Source organism: Phoxinus phoxinus (assembly GCF_949152265.1).
Source record: "Phoxinus phoxinus genome assembly, chromosome: 1".
Classification (NCBI taxonomy): domain Eukaryota; kingdom Metazoa; phylum Chordata; class Actinopteri; order Cypriniformes; family Leuciscidae; genus Phoxinus; species Phoxinus phoxinus.
The window spans coordinates 6,825,847-6,842,334 of record NC_136876.1 but is presented as its reverse complement, the minus strand read 5'-3'; the positions used below and the strand labels follow the sequence as shown (position 1 = coordinate 6,842,334).

Below are 16,488 nucleotides of genomic sequence, written 5' to 3'. Positions count from 1 at the left end.
TATCAAAAATCCCCTGGCAATTTTTCATCCTCCATGTCTTGACTTCATGCACACCGAGTTTCGTGGTGATTGGTTGAATTTTCTAGGAGGAGTATTTTAAATTCCATTGCATGTGTTTTTTAAACTACGCCAAATAGCCGACTTCCTGTTGGGCTGGGGTAAAAAGTCAGAGCACGAAGGATATATGAACCGATGAGATCTATAAGTGTACCGAGTTTCATATTATTTCATGCAAGCGTGTTTGATTTATGGACCAAGTTTTCGGACCGCGTTCCAGGGGGCGCTGTCGAGCCCCCCTGCCACGCCCGGGTACCAGCTTCAGTCGGGCTCTAATGGCCGCGGGTTCTGACATTTGTGCAAAGTTTCAAGAGTTTTTGAGCACGTTAAGGCCCCCAAAAGTGCCCGAATAGTCGTAAGAAAAATAATAATAAATATAGCTGCAAGCAGCGATTACGGGCCCAAGCCGGTGGCACCGCCACCCCGGTGCCTTTAGTTGCACTAAAGGCACCAGGGTGGCGGTGCCACCGGCTTGGGCCCTCCATCGCTGCTTGCAGCTATATTTATTTATATATATATAAACCGCCACCCCGGTGCCTTTAGGGTTCTTGTGCACAACGGGCAATAACGTATCTCCGCTTTAGAGCTTGCATCAGTGTGGGTTCTGCAAAAGTGCGCATCGAGGGCGTGAGCACCGTTCTGAAACCTAAAATGAAAAATTAGACACCCTACAGTCTCATGGACTTAACGGACACATGAAATCAGCAGCCATTGTAAGTACACAAGACCAAAAATTCATATGAAGTGTGGTATATATATATATTAAATTTTTTAAGGGACAAGACAGATCATTTGACTTGCCTGGCCTGATTAGAACAGTGAAAAAATAAAAATAAAAAATGGGTTGTGCAAAAAGGCGCATTTTTTGCTAGATTTTTTAAAAAGTTTAAATATATCAAAACAGAAAGATTTTTTTACATTTAAAAGCGTGCAATGAAAAACAGGAATAGGGGAGGGGAATGACCGACAGAGAGAGACAGAGAACTTTTGAAACTAAAAAAATAACATCCTAACTTTGACAGAAAGTAGTCTTTGATAATGTTTAAATATACATAAAAATGCAGCATTGAATTAATTGAAATTAGTGTACTTTAAAACACTTGTTTAAAATAAAAAACACATTTATACATAGTATAAAACACTAGATGGCACAATATACCTATTTTTAATAGTCTTTCTGCCCCCCTCCCCACACAGACAAACACAGGAGGGGCTGTCTGTGTGTGTGGCTGCGATGTCAAGATGTGTGTGTGTGTGTGTGTGTGTACGAGGATCTATCGAAAAATGGAGACATAAAAACAGACTTCGTCATTTTGTTCATACAGAACATCATTCAAACTGCAAAGTGTTTCCTTATATTTGTGTACACTCGCAATAAAACACAACATTGTGATTTTGTTAAACTATAAACTCTTGTCAAACTGTAACATACAAATGTCACCCAACCAAAATCACACACACACACACACAACAATGTTGACTGTTTTTGTTCTGTTTCAGCAGCGAAAATAGTTAAACAAAGATCACAGCAGAACCATTGCGCATCTCAATGTTTTTTCATTAGTGAATGATTCCGCATTTTGAAAGAATCGCTTGACTCAAAGATTCAATGATCAATCCATAAAGATCTGTGTCATTCATGAATGATTCAGTCGTTCGAACGACTCGTTTGAACGAATGAATCAATGACTCGCTCATTAAGACGGTCGTGTTTTTTCATTAGTGAATGATTCCGCATTTTGAAAGAATCGCTTGACTCAAAGATTCAATGATCAATCCATAAAGATCTGTGTCATTCATGAATGATTCAGTCGTTCGAACGACTCGTTTGAACGAATGAATCAATGACTCGCTCATTAAGACGGTCGTGTTTTTTCATTAGTGAATGATTCCGCATTTTGAAAGAATCGCTTGACTCAAAGATTCAATGATCAATCCATAAAGATCTGTGTCATTCATGAATGACTCAGTCGTTCGAACGACTCGTTTGAACGAATGAATCAATGACTCGCTCATTAAGACGGTCGCCTGGCGACACCTATAGGAGGTTTAGTGTTATGTTTAAAAGTAGCCTTTCATTCTTTGCAACGATCGTTAATTAACTTATATTTAAAACAATCTTATAACATTATTTAATGCATTGTTATTTTTCAGTGTAAAATATTTAATTTGATCAGCCACAGGGTAGGCTAACAGTCCTATAGTGTCTTATTATTCTAAATAATTTATATTGATCAAATTTAGAAATTAAAAATGAACTATGAAGCATACATTTAATAAGAGTAGGGTGTGACTAGGTATAGATATTACAATATACAGATATTCAAATATAGTGGGCACTAGCCTATTAAAACCTGAACGTGTCCGCTTAATAAATCGTGAGCTGAATGAGTCGCAGCAAACATCAGCACAAGGAGTCCAATTTCATTAATCATGGGTGAAAAGCTGACTGAAAAGATTAAGAATAATAGGCTATTGAACACGCAATTCAAGCAATCCCACCCCCGAAATGGCGCTATGTTTAAAATTAAACTAAATGCCCACGGCTGCACGGGCAATAACGCGTTCACGGCGAGGAACGAGCAGAACAGAGTGAATGTGTTTTAGTTCATTCATACTGGACGTCCAGTACTTACTTTGGCTTTTAAGTTAGCGATTTAAAAGCCCCCGCTTTAATTGCACATCGATTAACCGGTAGGAAAATATTCTAACAGTCACTATTTATATAGATACAATATACAATGGGCCTACCCGATTTTGACCACAAGAGGGCAGTATTGCCGTATGTATGACTTATTTTTTGACTAAAAAGTGCATTCTGGCTGTTTTTTAACTTATACATAATTCTTAAATTGAAATAAAAGAACAAAATGGGTTTAGTTCTGATATTTGTATACTTTTATATAGAAATAAATGGTGTATAATAATTTTTTTAGAAGATATGAGGCTTTTAGTGTTTCCTTTTTTGGACATTACTTTAATCCCTCGCCATAGCAAAACCGTTTGAGATATTTAATGTCCGTTCACAATTTAGCATCTTTAATGTATTTTCATCATGTAAAAAAAGTTTGGTGTGAATAAAATAAACCACCGCTAAACCACTCACATTCAAACCAAAATATCTGACTTCCTGTTGGTCGGAGCTAATGACTGTAAATTAGAAAGTTGTCCGGCTCGGGGAGATAAATATAAATACCGATTTTTGTTACTGTAGGTAAAACTAATACCCCATTTTTGACTAAAGGTGGCGCTACTGAGCCCCTTACCACGCCCGTTTCTGAAACTTCACACATGCCTAGTACCTAATAAATCTGATATGCATGTTGAGTTTCATGCAATTTGAAGCATGTTAAGAGCCTCAAATGCACCCAAAAAGAATATAAAAGTTTAAAGCGTTGCCATGGCAACAGTATTTAAGATATCAATAATTCTTTCACAGGTCTACATCTGCCGTGTGTTTACATTATACACATAAAGTTTGAAGCAAATCGGGTAAAAATAAGAGGGTGAATTCAAAGCATTTTGAAAGTGACACACTTCCTGCTGCCAGTTGGTGGCGCTATAACTTTGACTCACAATAGTCACATCCATGCGATCGGCCTCTTACAACGAACACACTGCTGAAGTTTCATCAAGATCAGTTAATGTATGAGGATGTTATAACACACTTCCTGTTTCCAATATTCGCCATAAATTCGTTTCCTCGCCACGGCCAGACCGTTCGAGATATCAAAAATCCCCTCGCAATTTATCATCCTCCATGTCTTGACTTCATGCACACCGAGTTTCGTGGTGATTGGTTGAATCGTCTAGGAGGAGTATTTTAAATTCCATTGCATGTGTTTTTTAAACTACGCCAAATAGCCGACTTCCTGTTGGGCTGGGGTAAAAAGTCAGAGCACGAAGGATATATGAACCGATGAGATCTATAAGTGTACCGAGTTTCATATTATTACACGCAAGCGTGTTTGATTTATGGACCAAGTTTTCGGACCGCGTTCCAGGGGGCGCTGTCGAGCCCCCCTGCCACGCCCGGGTACCAGCTTCAGTCCGGCTCTAATGGCCGCGGGTTCTGACATTTGTGCAAAGTTTCAAGAGTTTTTGAGCACGTTAAGGCCCCCAAAAGTGCCCGAATAGTCGTAAGAAAAAAAATAATAATAATAATAATAATAATAATAATAATAATAATAATAATAATAATAATCCGAAGGAAAACAATAGGGCCTTCGCCTTTTCAAGGCTTGGGCCCTAATAATAATCCGGAGAAAAACAATAGGGCCTTCGCCTTTTCAAGGCTTGGGCCCTAATAATCCTTTGGAAAACAATAGGGCCTTCGCCCTTTCAGGGCTTGGGCCCTAATTAAATGTACAATAGACCTTGGAGGTAGAGTATAATTCTCAAAATTACAATAGGGGAAAAGCGGCAATTACGCCCAGAAGCACTCAGTTTCTGCAACAAATCACAAACATACCATACGCACACAGCATAAAACCAACTGCACAAGTTTCTTTCTATTTGTATTGTCCTTCCCTGGGTTACAAAATAATGTTTCACACTGTATAATATCCCACTTAAAACATACCACACAGAATAAATATATAAAATCTGTTGTTTTACCCATCACAGCAATAATTCCACACGTTTAAGCAGGGAAGACACAAACAAATAGTACAGTACATCCCAGATTAATGAATAAAATTTCACTAAGGATCCCCGCTCTTATTTGCATTAAGTGCCCTGCTCAGCTACTAGGCTTCTCGTTTGAGACCAAGGAGGCGTTCCTGTTTACAGCTACGAACAGCAATACATCGCCAGTGTGAATGAAAACTCTCGTTACTCCAGATCGCAGCATCCCTGCTTTCGGCTGAGAACAAAGGCGTCCAACTTTTAACAAGCTGTGCTTGACGCGGAAGATGAGAATTTTGATTCCTGTGTGAATAACTTTTACCAGCTCGCACTTGACACACGCTAACCGGGCCACCCAAAACAATTCATCAACCCTGCACACTGCTTTTATCTACTTCCTAGTTCCAACCGCACCCTATAGTACCTGCGTGGAAAACTAAGCAAAATAAGTTAGCCTGCAACAGTCTCCCTCTGTAGGAAGGGAGTATGTACAGATAGCCTACATAGGCGTCTAGGTCTTAACAAAAACACTTAATCCGGTCACACAAGAAAAGGCCAACAGTCATACCAGTCACACAGAGTGGCTGCAGAGTGAGACCCCGAGCGGGGGCATCCTTCATTCTTTATAGTTCTCCTTCCCCCAAACAATTTCCTCTAGTCTCAATGAAGATATGTCCCAGTCATAACTAACACATTGTTTAGATTTGTCTATCACATTAATCATATTATATCCTTGAATGGGGACCCTCCGTCCCGGTCATACATTTAGTCACACATTAACTTTTGTCAGGTCATGTACAAGGACATACATAAACATATTTTCATAAGGGATTATAACAGTTCCATCATGTTTTCTAAGATTCTATGAATATAAGAAAATACAAACATATAGAACATATTACATTTCCTCCACATCTATAATTGTCCCCAATCATCATTTTCAGCTCAAGCTGATACAACAACACCCGTCACAAACTATCATCATTCGACTACAATCCCCCCCTTTTGTCTTTGTGTATAATTGTCCCCAATCTGCCCTGTCCGTCTCTGACTCTGTGCTCGATCTCTTCTTCAGTCATAGTGATTTCTGTCGCTGCAGTCGCTGTTTTCCTTCTTGCTCTTCTCTGGCTGATCTGCAGAAAAAGAGCTGGTGAGTTTTCAGATTTACTCCTTTACAGTTCAGATGAGCAAACAAACACATCATGTTCAGATTGTATGTATCAGTGCCGGCCCGAGCCTTTTGGGGGCCCTAAGCAGAATTTCATTTGGGGGCCCCGTCCCACCACGCAGAGTCTGACGAATATTGGCACAAATGTCACGCAAAAATGTTAGATTTTAAATTAATACAGTGAGGTTATGTATTAATAAAAAATAAATACTTAATAAAAAATATGGTCCCACTTTATATTAAGTGGCTTTAAGTACTATGTACTTACATTGAAATTAATAGTTTGAAATAATGGACTTATTGTGTACATGTTTTTACATTGTACTTATATTTTTAAAATACCTGCATGTAATTACAGCTGTAATTAATGTATGTAAAAACACTGTTGACCCTTCCCTTAAACCTTAACCCACCCTTACTTAACCATACCAGCACACCTGTCCCTAACCTTACCCGTATCACATCTCAATAGCAGTAAAAGTGTTTTACAATACAACATGAACACAATAAGTACATTGTACTTATTTTTCCAAGTAAGTACATAGTACTTAAAGCCACTTAATATAAAGTGGGACCGTCCTCACCACTTTTTGCCAGGGTCGATGTACAAATACAAATAAAACATCTCCAGGTAACTCTTGCAGAGCATTCATTTAGTTTGGTTCGTTTTTTAAATGAGCGTCGATCTAGCGCTGAAATGTGTTGTTTTTGAAATGATCAAAGTGCTCGTTGCTGCTGCTATCAGTGCTATGTGGATCCAGTGTTCTGTTGTGGCTCACGCACAGTTTTCACACGGACGCACACTTCAATACGTTGTGGAGAGACTCCATTCGTTCCGGTGAAATCACAAAACATAATGCACACAAACGTGTCCCTGCTTGATATACAACCACTGATAAACAATCGGTTTTGATGAGGGGAAAAAAAACTATAGCCTACTTAATTAGTGCGGATTAGAACCCAGAACCTCTGACACGCTTGGCAAAAGTTCTGCCACTGGACCATTAAAGAACATAAGGCGAATAGAATAGTCGGATCTATGTATTTATTCACGTGAAAATTATCTGTCCACCAAAGCGTTTTTTTCACACGGCTGGTGTTTTTTTCAATAAAAAAGTACATTTGTAGAACAGTCAGATCTATATATTTATTCACATGAAAATTCTCGCCACTAACAATATTAGATCTCATTAAACGACAAATTAAACACAATGTACTATTTAAATCGATTGCTGGGCATTGTAATGTTATTGGATATTTGATTTGTGATTTAGCAGATATTAGCCCCCCGATTTTCTTCTTTCTCTTTTCGGCACCAGAGGGATACGTCCTTTTTTGTGACATGGCTTAACATTACCGTGACTGTGCACAGTTGCGCACGAACACCCGCTGGTGGCCCCAACTTTTTAGTTCAATTCAATTCAAATTTATTTGTATAGCGCTTTTCACAATACATATTGTTTCAAAGCAGCTTTACAGAAAATGCATTTCAGAAATGTACATAGCAAAAGTTAGTTAATCATGTATTAATTTAGGGCATAACATATCGCCAGTGTTGGGTTGTCTCTTCACAGGCGTTGGGGCATCTGAAGTCTCCATGAGAGGCTGGATACAGAACTGGAGCTGGCGAACTCTATTTGAGTAAACTCTAAAACTCTAAAATCAAAACTCTATTTTGATAACAACAAAAAAGGCAGATGGAAAATAATTAGCGTAGCTGCTGTTCATAATATGAATGCATTTGATCTGATTTAACTGTAGTATAAAAGGTATGAGATGCGTTATGTGAATGCTTGGCTAAAGAGATGCGTCTTTAATCTATTTTTAAACTGGGAGAGCGAGTCTGAGCCTCGGACAATATCAGGAAGGCTATTCCAGAGTTTAGGAGCTAGATGTGAAAACGCCCTCCCTCCTTTAGTGGACTTAGATATCCTAGGTACGACCAGAAGCCTCGAATTTAGCGATCTTAAAGAGCGCGATGGATTGTAGGGCGATAGAAGATCCCTTAAATACACAGGAGCTAAACCATTTAGGGCTTTATAGGTCAGTAACAATACTTTGTAATTGTTACGGAACTTAATAGGTAACCAGTGTAGAGATGATAAAATTGGTGCTATATGATCATATTTTCTTGACCTAGTAAGAACTCTAGCGGCTGCATTTTGGACTAACTGTAGCTTGTTTACGGAGGATGCAGGACAACCAGCTAATAAAGCATTACAACAATCTAGTCTCGAGGTCATGAATGCATGAACTAACTTTTCTGCATCAGAAACTGATAGCATATTACGTAGCTTAGCAATGTTTCTAAGGTGGAAAAAGGCTGTTCTTGTGACATTTGAAATATGATTTTCAGAAGACAAGTTGCGGTCTAGTATAACACCCAGATCTTTTACTGTAGAGGATAAAGTAACAGGACGTCCATCTAGATTAAGGTTGTATTGTAAGAGGTTTTGTGGGCAGTTTTTTGGACCAATCAGTAATACCTCCGTTTTATCAGAATTTAATAGAAGAAAATTACACGTCGCTTAGTTCACTTATGCCTCGGGCCGGCCCTGGTATGTATTATAGAAACGTGGATTTATATGAAATTCTGAAACAGAAGATTATTCCTGCTGAGATTTCCTATAATTTCAATCTCAAAGAGTTATCAAATCAAACAACAATCGTTCCCTTTCAAAGCGTTTGCTTGAATTGTGTCTTTGCAAGACGATCGGACACAAGCAAGCTCATGCCGGCTCAGCCCCCGCGTGCCTCACTCTGCCCCTTCAGCCCTCGCCGGGCGGCTTACACTTCCTCTAGCTAAGCGGCCTCAGCTCTTCATACCATGGCGGTCCTCCAGGTATTTCAGCTTACTATATGAGCTTATTAACAAAGGGAGCCATGTAAATAGTTCCTCCTCCCCACAGCGAGTCAGACTTACACAGCCGCTACTTCCTCATTCCCAAGAAGGATGATGGTCTCAAGCCCATCCTAGACCTCAGACATCTGAACTGTGCCCACACAAGACGGCCATTCAAGATGCTAACTTGTGGAACAAATCCTCTCGCAAGTACGCCCAGGAGATTGGTTGGTTTTTCAGTGGATCTGAAAGACGCATACTTTCATTTCCAGATAGCCTCCCATCACAGACCATTCATGAAGATTGCGCTCAAAGTGGTGGCCTAGCAGTATGCGGTCTCGCCATTCTGACTCTTTGTTTGTTTATTTTGATCTTGAGATGGAAGGTGACTAACACGGACACTTCTAACACAGGTTGAGCAGCTCTGTGCGACAGACTTTTGGTTTCTGGTCGAGGACAGAAAAGTGGCTCCAAATCAACTGCCTGGAAATGATGACCCTTTTCTGGCCCTCAAAACCTTCCTACCAGAACTAATAGGACACCATGTCCTAGTCCGGTCAGACAACTTGGCGGTAGTGTCCTAAATAAACTACCAAGGTGGACTCAGGTCACTAGCCCAACGCCTTCTATTCTAGGTACAATGCAACCTGTGCTCTCTGAGAGACTGAACCAGCAAGCATACATGCTGTCCCTGGACAATGTGTTCCCAGGGGAATGGTCCCTCCATCCCCAGAGCATCAATCTGGAGCATCTTTGTCAAGGCAGAGGTCGACCTAATCGCCTCCGAAGGCAACTCTCACTGCCCAATATTCTTTTTCAAAGAACACGGATGCACTGGCCCACGAATGGGCCATCCTCCCCCTTCAAGCATTTCCTCAAGTCACGCTGCTCCCTCAGGTCATTAAACGGATCAGGGAAGACAGGCGTGCCATCCTTCTAGTGACCTCTCTCTGGCGGACCCAGCCTTGGTTCCTCGAATTGAGTCAGTTGCTTGTAGCAGCCCCATGGCCAATTCCCCTGAGGAAATACCTCCTTTCCCAGGCGAACAAGACAATCTGGCACCCCCGACCCAAGATGTGGGCCCTCCACGTATGGTCTGTTTTCTCTGCATGATAAAGGGTCCTGGTTCTGGACTGAACACCAGTCAAAGTACCTCTGGTACTCTCCTTCTAATGGTCACGGGTCGCACCCCCTCCATGCTAAAAGTCTATGTGGCGGCCTTAGCAGCACACCAAGCTCACTTGGCCAGCCAGTCCCGCTTCCTGAAAGGGGCAAGGAGGCTCAACCCGCCTCGTCCTCTTACCGTACCCTCTTGGGATCTATCTATGGTCCTTAGGGCCCTAAAAAGACCCCCTGTTCGAGCCGCTACAATCGGCTGAGCTCTGGCCACTTTCACTTAAGAACGCACTATTGCTAGCATTAGCATTGGTCAAGTAAGTGGGTGACCTACAAGCTCTCCGTAAGCGCTTCCTGTCTCGAGTTTGGGCCTAACGACTCCAAGGTCATCCTCAAGCCAAGGCATGGCTATGTGCCCAAAGTGCTCTTTACTCTGTTGAGAGGACAAGTTCTTACGCTGTCCGCTTTTCCCGATTCGGAAGACGAGCGTCAACCTCACTTACTCTCCTTAGGATTATATATACAGCTCTCTGTCCATTTCAGACAGTCAGAGCAGCTCTCTGTATGCTTCGGTGGGTTTCCAGTCACGAATCAGTGACTTTCACGCTGGATAGTGGACACTATCACGTTGGCTTATGCTTCGGCCGGTTCAATACCCCATCAGAGTCAGAGCACACTCCACCAGAGGCGTGGCCTCTTCCTGGGCGTGGTCCAGTAGTGTGTCTATTGGTGCCATCTGTGCGGCGGCCGGTGTCCTCGCCATCCACTTTCAACAGATTTTACAAATTGAAGATCTCTGCGCAACAGACACAAATCCTCTCTGTCTATTTGGAGTTGACCAACCCACTATAACCTCTCCGGAGGCTCAGAACTCTGTCCGAGCCACATAACTTGCCCTTCCCTAGGCTGGGAACATGTAGTTCTGCTCACAAAGCACAGCGTGATTGGATTGGTTCCCCATAGTGTCTAGCAAAGATGCAATACGACATTTCGAAAGGGAATATCTCGTTACTTGCGTGACCTCGGTTCCCTGAGACAACCGGAACGAGTATTGCATAGATGTCTGCGCTATGTCGCTACAAGTCTGGTGTTCGTCGCTTCAGTCGAATTAAACCTGATTCCTATGGTGAATATGAGCTGCTTTTATAGGCAGATGCCCCGCCCCTTTCGGCAGGCTCCGCACTCTCTTTGCAGGATGTGCCGTGATTGGCTCGCACACAGACACAATGCTTTGCCATAGTTAATGCAGTTCTCACTGACCAGCCAATAGACACGCTCAGATCGCTGCACTGTTATGGCTGTGCAGTGGCACTGCGTTTTTGAATTATAGGCTTTTAATTAATTAAAGGAAAAGGAGTTTTCCCCTTAGCGTCTAGAAAAGACGCAACACTCGTTTCCGTTATTTCAGGGAGCTGAGGTTATGTAAGTAACCAAGACGTTTTTATCACTCACTTTAATGATTGAACAAAATCTTATTGTTAAGATTCTGTGTTTTGCACTTGTGTGTTTTATCATAACTCGTATTTCATGAGGCACTTGTTTTCAGATAATAAAAGAGGGACTGGCGACTCACCGGTGAGTTCAGTAATGCAGATTTAGATTTGATTAACCTGTTAACCTTCACCAGAGCGAGGACGCTCTGAAGCGTTTTTTTTTTTAAATAGTTCAAAGTTACTATCAGATTTAATGTTATTACCTTGACAAACTATACATCATTAAAAATATATAAGTCTCACGTTTCAGTATTTGACCACTATTGTATTCTGAGAAACTTATAGTGACAGTTATGTCTTAATTTGTGTCAGGATTTATGTAATGAAAAAATGAGTCGATACCTTTAATATGAATTATGAGCGTCAGCTGCTCCATTCAGAAAAAAACTCCGGTGCTGTTGTCTTGAGAACGCGTGACAAAACAACGTTCCTCAGGGCTTTTGGCTCAAAAATGTGCAGATTTGGAGAAATATTGATATATTATCATAGGTTTACATCATATTTCTATAGACAGGAATAATATTTATTGAATTTATATCCAAATGCGTCGATGTATACATAAAGAGCGCTGGATACTCTGATGTACTGTGTTTTCAATCCATACAGCAGGCTGAGGGCGCCATTTGCACAGTTTTTTCCAAATATGGGAGCTCACGAAGAAGAAATAACCTGTGACCTTCCAGGACGTCACTGACTGACATAAACACAGCTAACGTTAGCTTTCAGAGATCGCTATAACATGCAGATAAAGATGTTTTGAAGACAATAAACATGATTGCAATGATATTTGATTTACCTGTGTTCTTCGAGCCATGTCAGGTATTTTTATAATAATAGATTATATGTATAATGTAATGCTAATCGGTATAGACTTTACAATAGTGCAGAATAATATCAAATCATATATTTTCTGTCTGATTTTCTTTTCTGAAGCCAAATAAGCTCATAGAAGATTATTTAAAACACTCGACTTGCACTATAAAGTAAGTTTGGAGCACACACAGGGTTTTAATCTCATAAATTGTCGTGTATTGATGGTGTGCTAAGCTAACATGCTAGCTAGCTCTCTAGTTGCACCTGCCATCTAGCTGTTATTTTTTATGATTTTTTTTCTAAATCGGAATGCTTACTGAAATATTTCTTTATTTAAGAAAGGCATTTGATACAGTTTCAAATGTGAAGTGAAGATTATGAAAGAAATTAGGGGGTGAAACACCGTGAATTAGCCAGTCGTTAGCGATTATAATGGAGACAAAGGAAAAGAATATTTATGGCCATAAGCCGGCTGGAAAGGTGTAAATGTGTGCAGGAGAGACTGACACTGAATGGGGCTCGTTTGCACCACAAAACAATAGAGACAATAGACTGAATAGATGCTAATAGATGACAATAAACACAAGTTTGCATTTTAGAGTCAATTCAAAATAAAGTCATTTGAGATGTTCTTGAAAAACATTTAACAAAATACAGAGTTTTAGACTTATCACCTTCAAATTTTAAATATAACATGGTCAGACATGTGTCTTTAGCTGGAGTGCATTTCTAGAGTGCTGACGGGCCAACTTCAATTTAATTTTCATGAAGATGTTTCATAAAAATAAATTTCTAATAACTTACACAACTTTGAAGCTATTCATAATTTTTTTTTCATTATGACAATAATTCATTCTACATTTCAAATAAAGTGCCAGGTGTCAGCTTTCAAATGAGACCGTACTTGAGCTTTTAGGACAAAGGGTCAATTAATTGAATCTTTTTTAGGTTGGGTATGCTATTTCTGGGGATTTTTCAAAAGTGGCGCTGAAGGCTAACAGGTTAATGTCTTTAAAGCTCAATAAAGTGTCATTAATGCAATTTAACTGTTTGTTCTGAAGGTCAAAGATGAGAATGAACATAAAGGGACGTATGAGCCGATCAACATGTCCATTCCTCCCGCCGCAAGAGCCGATGTGAGTCACTAAACCATCAAACATTACGTTCACTGTCTGTTTTATAATGTGATTTAGAAGCTTTTGTGTTATTCTACATATTATAGTGAGAGATGTGTGTGTTCTGTGTGTTAAACTCGACTCTCTGCACGTCTGCATTGATATTTAGGAGCAGACAGATGATCATGTGACTGATTGTGTCCACTAACCAGTCCTATTGAGACAAAATCCCAGCAGCTTCTCTCATCTATGTGAGTTTGACTCTCAGATAAATGAAGGTCATGCTTTAACAATAATAATAATCGCTGTGTTTCAAACACTGATGGACAGAATATGTGCTGTTCTTTCAGGATCATAATGATACAGTGACTTATCAGAAGAAGAGAAGAATGTTACATCTCTGTGAACAAGAACAAGACCTGCACAAATAAACATAAATGATACAGATCATGATACAGATACAGATATACCCTTACGGAACAAAAATATATGTAATGCGATATATTCCATAATACATTTCCATATATGGCTAACTAGTGCTCATATTTTTTAATATACTGTAATATATGCATTGACCATGTATCTCTATTAATACATATTTACATTTTACATTTACATTTAGTCATTTAGCAGACGTCTTTATCCAAAGCGACTTACAAATGTGGAATACAGCAAGCGAGTCATTATGAAAAGGCAAACAACGCAAGAAGTGCTCAAAATATGAAGTTTCAGACATTGCTTAGAGTAGCATAAGCCAGATAAGGGAGGGATTCAAGGAAAATTAAATATTTGTTTTTGTTTTTTTTAAGAGCTGAAGTGTTCACGGAAGAGATGAGTTTTCAGTTGTCTTTTGAATGTGGTCAGGGATTCTGCATCCCGGATGAGGGCTGGAGATCATTCCACCAGCATGGAACCGTGAATGAGAATGTTCTGGAGAGTGATTTTGTGGCTCTCTGTGATGGTACCACGAGCCGTCGCTCATTGACCGATCGCAGGCTTCTGGTAGGGATGTAGACTCGTAGGAGCGAGTGAAAGTAGGAGGGAGCTGAGCCTGTGGTCGATCTGTGAGCAAGCGTCAATGCCTTGAACTTGATGCGAGCAGCGAGTGGTAGCCAGTGCAGAGAGATGAACAGAGGAGTGACGTGGGCCCTTTTGGGCTCGTTGAAGACAAGACGGGCTGCAGCATTCTGGATCATTTGTAGAGGTTTAGTTGCACATGATGGAAGACCGGCCAGAAGAGCATTGCAGTAATCAAGCCTAGAGATAACCAAGGCCTGGGCATATTTATAAATGAAGACAAAAATAGCATTACATGTAATATTCACAAAGTTGTATACATGCACATACATGTTCCCATATAAATGTGAATGTATGTTCACATATATATATATATATATATATATATATATATATATATATATATATATATATATATATATATATATATATATATATATACACATATTCACGGAATGAGTTTTATAACTCCCGGTTTGAGATTTATAGTTCACATTCTTTGCTTCTGACTCTTAAAGGAGAGCAAATTGTTAAATGAAGTGTTATTTGATGTGTTTTTCTCAATATTAATATAGGGGGAGATCTGTTTGTGAAATATTTTGGAATTTAAAAAGGTTTTCTGGTATGTGTTAGTTGTTGGTCATTGTGCTGAAGAGAGCCTGTGGTTCGGTTGATGATTGGCTGAACACCATTAAGACTATTATTACTATATTTCAATAGTAATGATTGTGCACTCCTCGGCACAGTGATAGTCTGTTGGATTAGAACTTTAGTACATGCAGGTGTTCTTGTGCTTTTGACAAATAGCTTCAAAAAATTACATTTATAATCGAAATAATTAAAAATATATTACATTATTTATCCATATATGTGTGTTTATGCTGCATGAATATATATATATATATATATATGCAATATATTACACATGCAGTGCCATATCTGATCACATATATTATGAAGTGTATTACTGAATATAAAGAAAAATACTAATATACTAGTAAATATATTGCTACATATTTTTCAATATTTGATAAGCGGCAATTCCTTATGTATTATTCAATATATTGTAATATATTAACACAATATATAATTCTGTTTATTTTCAAATATGCTGTTAAACCATTTATTATATTATATCATTCATATATAGGGAAAGATATTTGTAAGGGGTGCAACAGTCAGGATGATGGGTAGATCTGGGTAAAAATGCTGTACATTTAGTTTTGTACTGACTTAGATTTAGGTTTTGTAAAATGGCCTTTTTACTAATTAAAGTTTTTGGGAAAGTGTTCTTGAAACTTAATATTCTATTTTGTATAATAATGTATAATAAATAACATAAAATGACGATAAAGTAATGAACAAGTAAATTTAATAAGGCTTTTAAGTCTATCAAGTTTTGGCAGTGGTTGTGTCTAAGTGAAAGATTCGCGTAATTTGAAAGATATACCGGTAGTCATTTAGTGCATTAATACAACATTGAATATTTTCAACATTTCTACAGTAATTGAAATATATTGCGAATCTGAAAAATGAAATACCATCAAAACAATTAGATGTAGCTGAAAACCTACACAATTCATCTTTCAGTTTCATTATCATCTTTGCATTTGCACTCCCTCACAAACACTGTTGTGAACTCGGACACACACTTCTTGTTTAATATAACAATGCGCGGCTCATAGTGTTTGAACTTGAGACTCATAAAATGCAGTCAGTGCTTAACTCAAGAGTTCAGTGAAGTTGGCAATATGTGAGCTAAACGTTGTTAAAACACAAGTGACACACTTATTTACAATAGTAAAGTAGACTATGAGCTACAACCTACAGTACATTTCCTAAAAACGAGCTTTATAATATAAATTGATCTCTATGAACAGACAAGTCTGAATTAGGGACCGTCTGCAAAGTGCAATATAACCCCAAAAAAAATGTTTACTACCAAAATAGTTCATGATATTTTTTTTTACAATGTTAATTCCCATTGACTTCAATTAATTTTTTTTTTTTTTTTTTTTTTTTTTTTTTCATAAAATAAATCATACATCAGTGAAGATTATGATTATTGACCGAATGGACCAAAGTTTTTTGAGCATACTCTCCTCTTATGACGGTTTCTCTGATTCTGTCTGCTGTTTCCTTGCAATAGACTTATGTTTCTCATATCTATATTCAGTGCTTTAAGCTTGATCAGAAAGTTTGGTCAGTGTTGGGCTGAATACGGTGCCTAACAGCAGGAGA

The 16,488-nt window shown here is 39.0% G+C and overlaps 1 protein-coding gene across 1 annotated transcript in view; it reads left to right on the top strand.

The window, feature by feature from the left end:
* LOC306999933 (uncharacterized protein) overlaps positions 1–15,005 on the top strand; it is a 39,406-nt gene extending 24,401 nt beyond the window's left edge. Inside the window, exons 7-12 of the mRNA XM_079615049.1 lie at positions 5,759–5,833; positions 11,356–11,384; positions 13,177–13,251; positions 13,400–13,481; positions 13,581–14,625; positions 14,690–15,005. Coding sequence (XP_079471175.1) covers positions 5,759–5,833; positions 11,356–11,384; positions 13,177–13,251; positions 13,400–13,438 — 218 coding nt within the window. The 3' untranslated portion in view covers positions 13,439–13,481; positions 13,581–14,625; positions 14,690–15,005. The remainder of the gene's footprint in view (positions 1–5,758; positions 5,834–11,355; positions 11,385–13,176; positions 13,252–13,399; positions 13,482–13,580; positions 14,626–14,689) is intronic.
* The last annotated feature ends 1,483 nt before the right edge of the window (positions 15,006–16,488 follow it).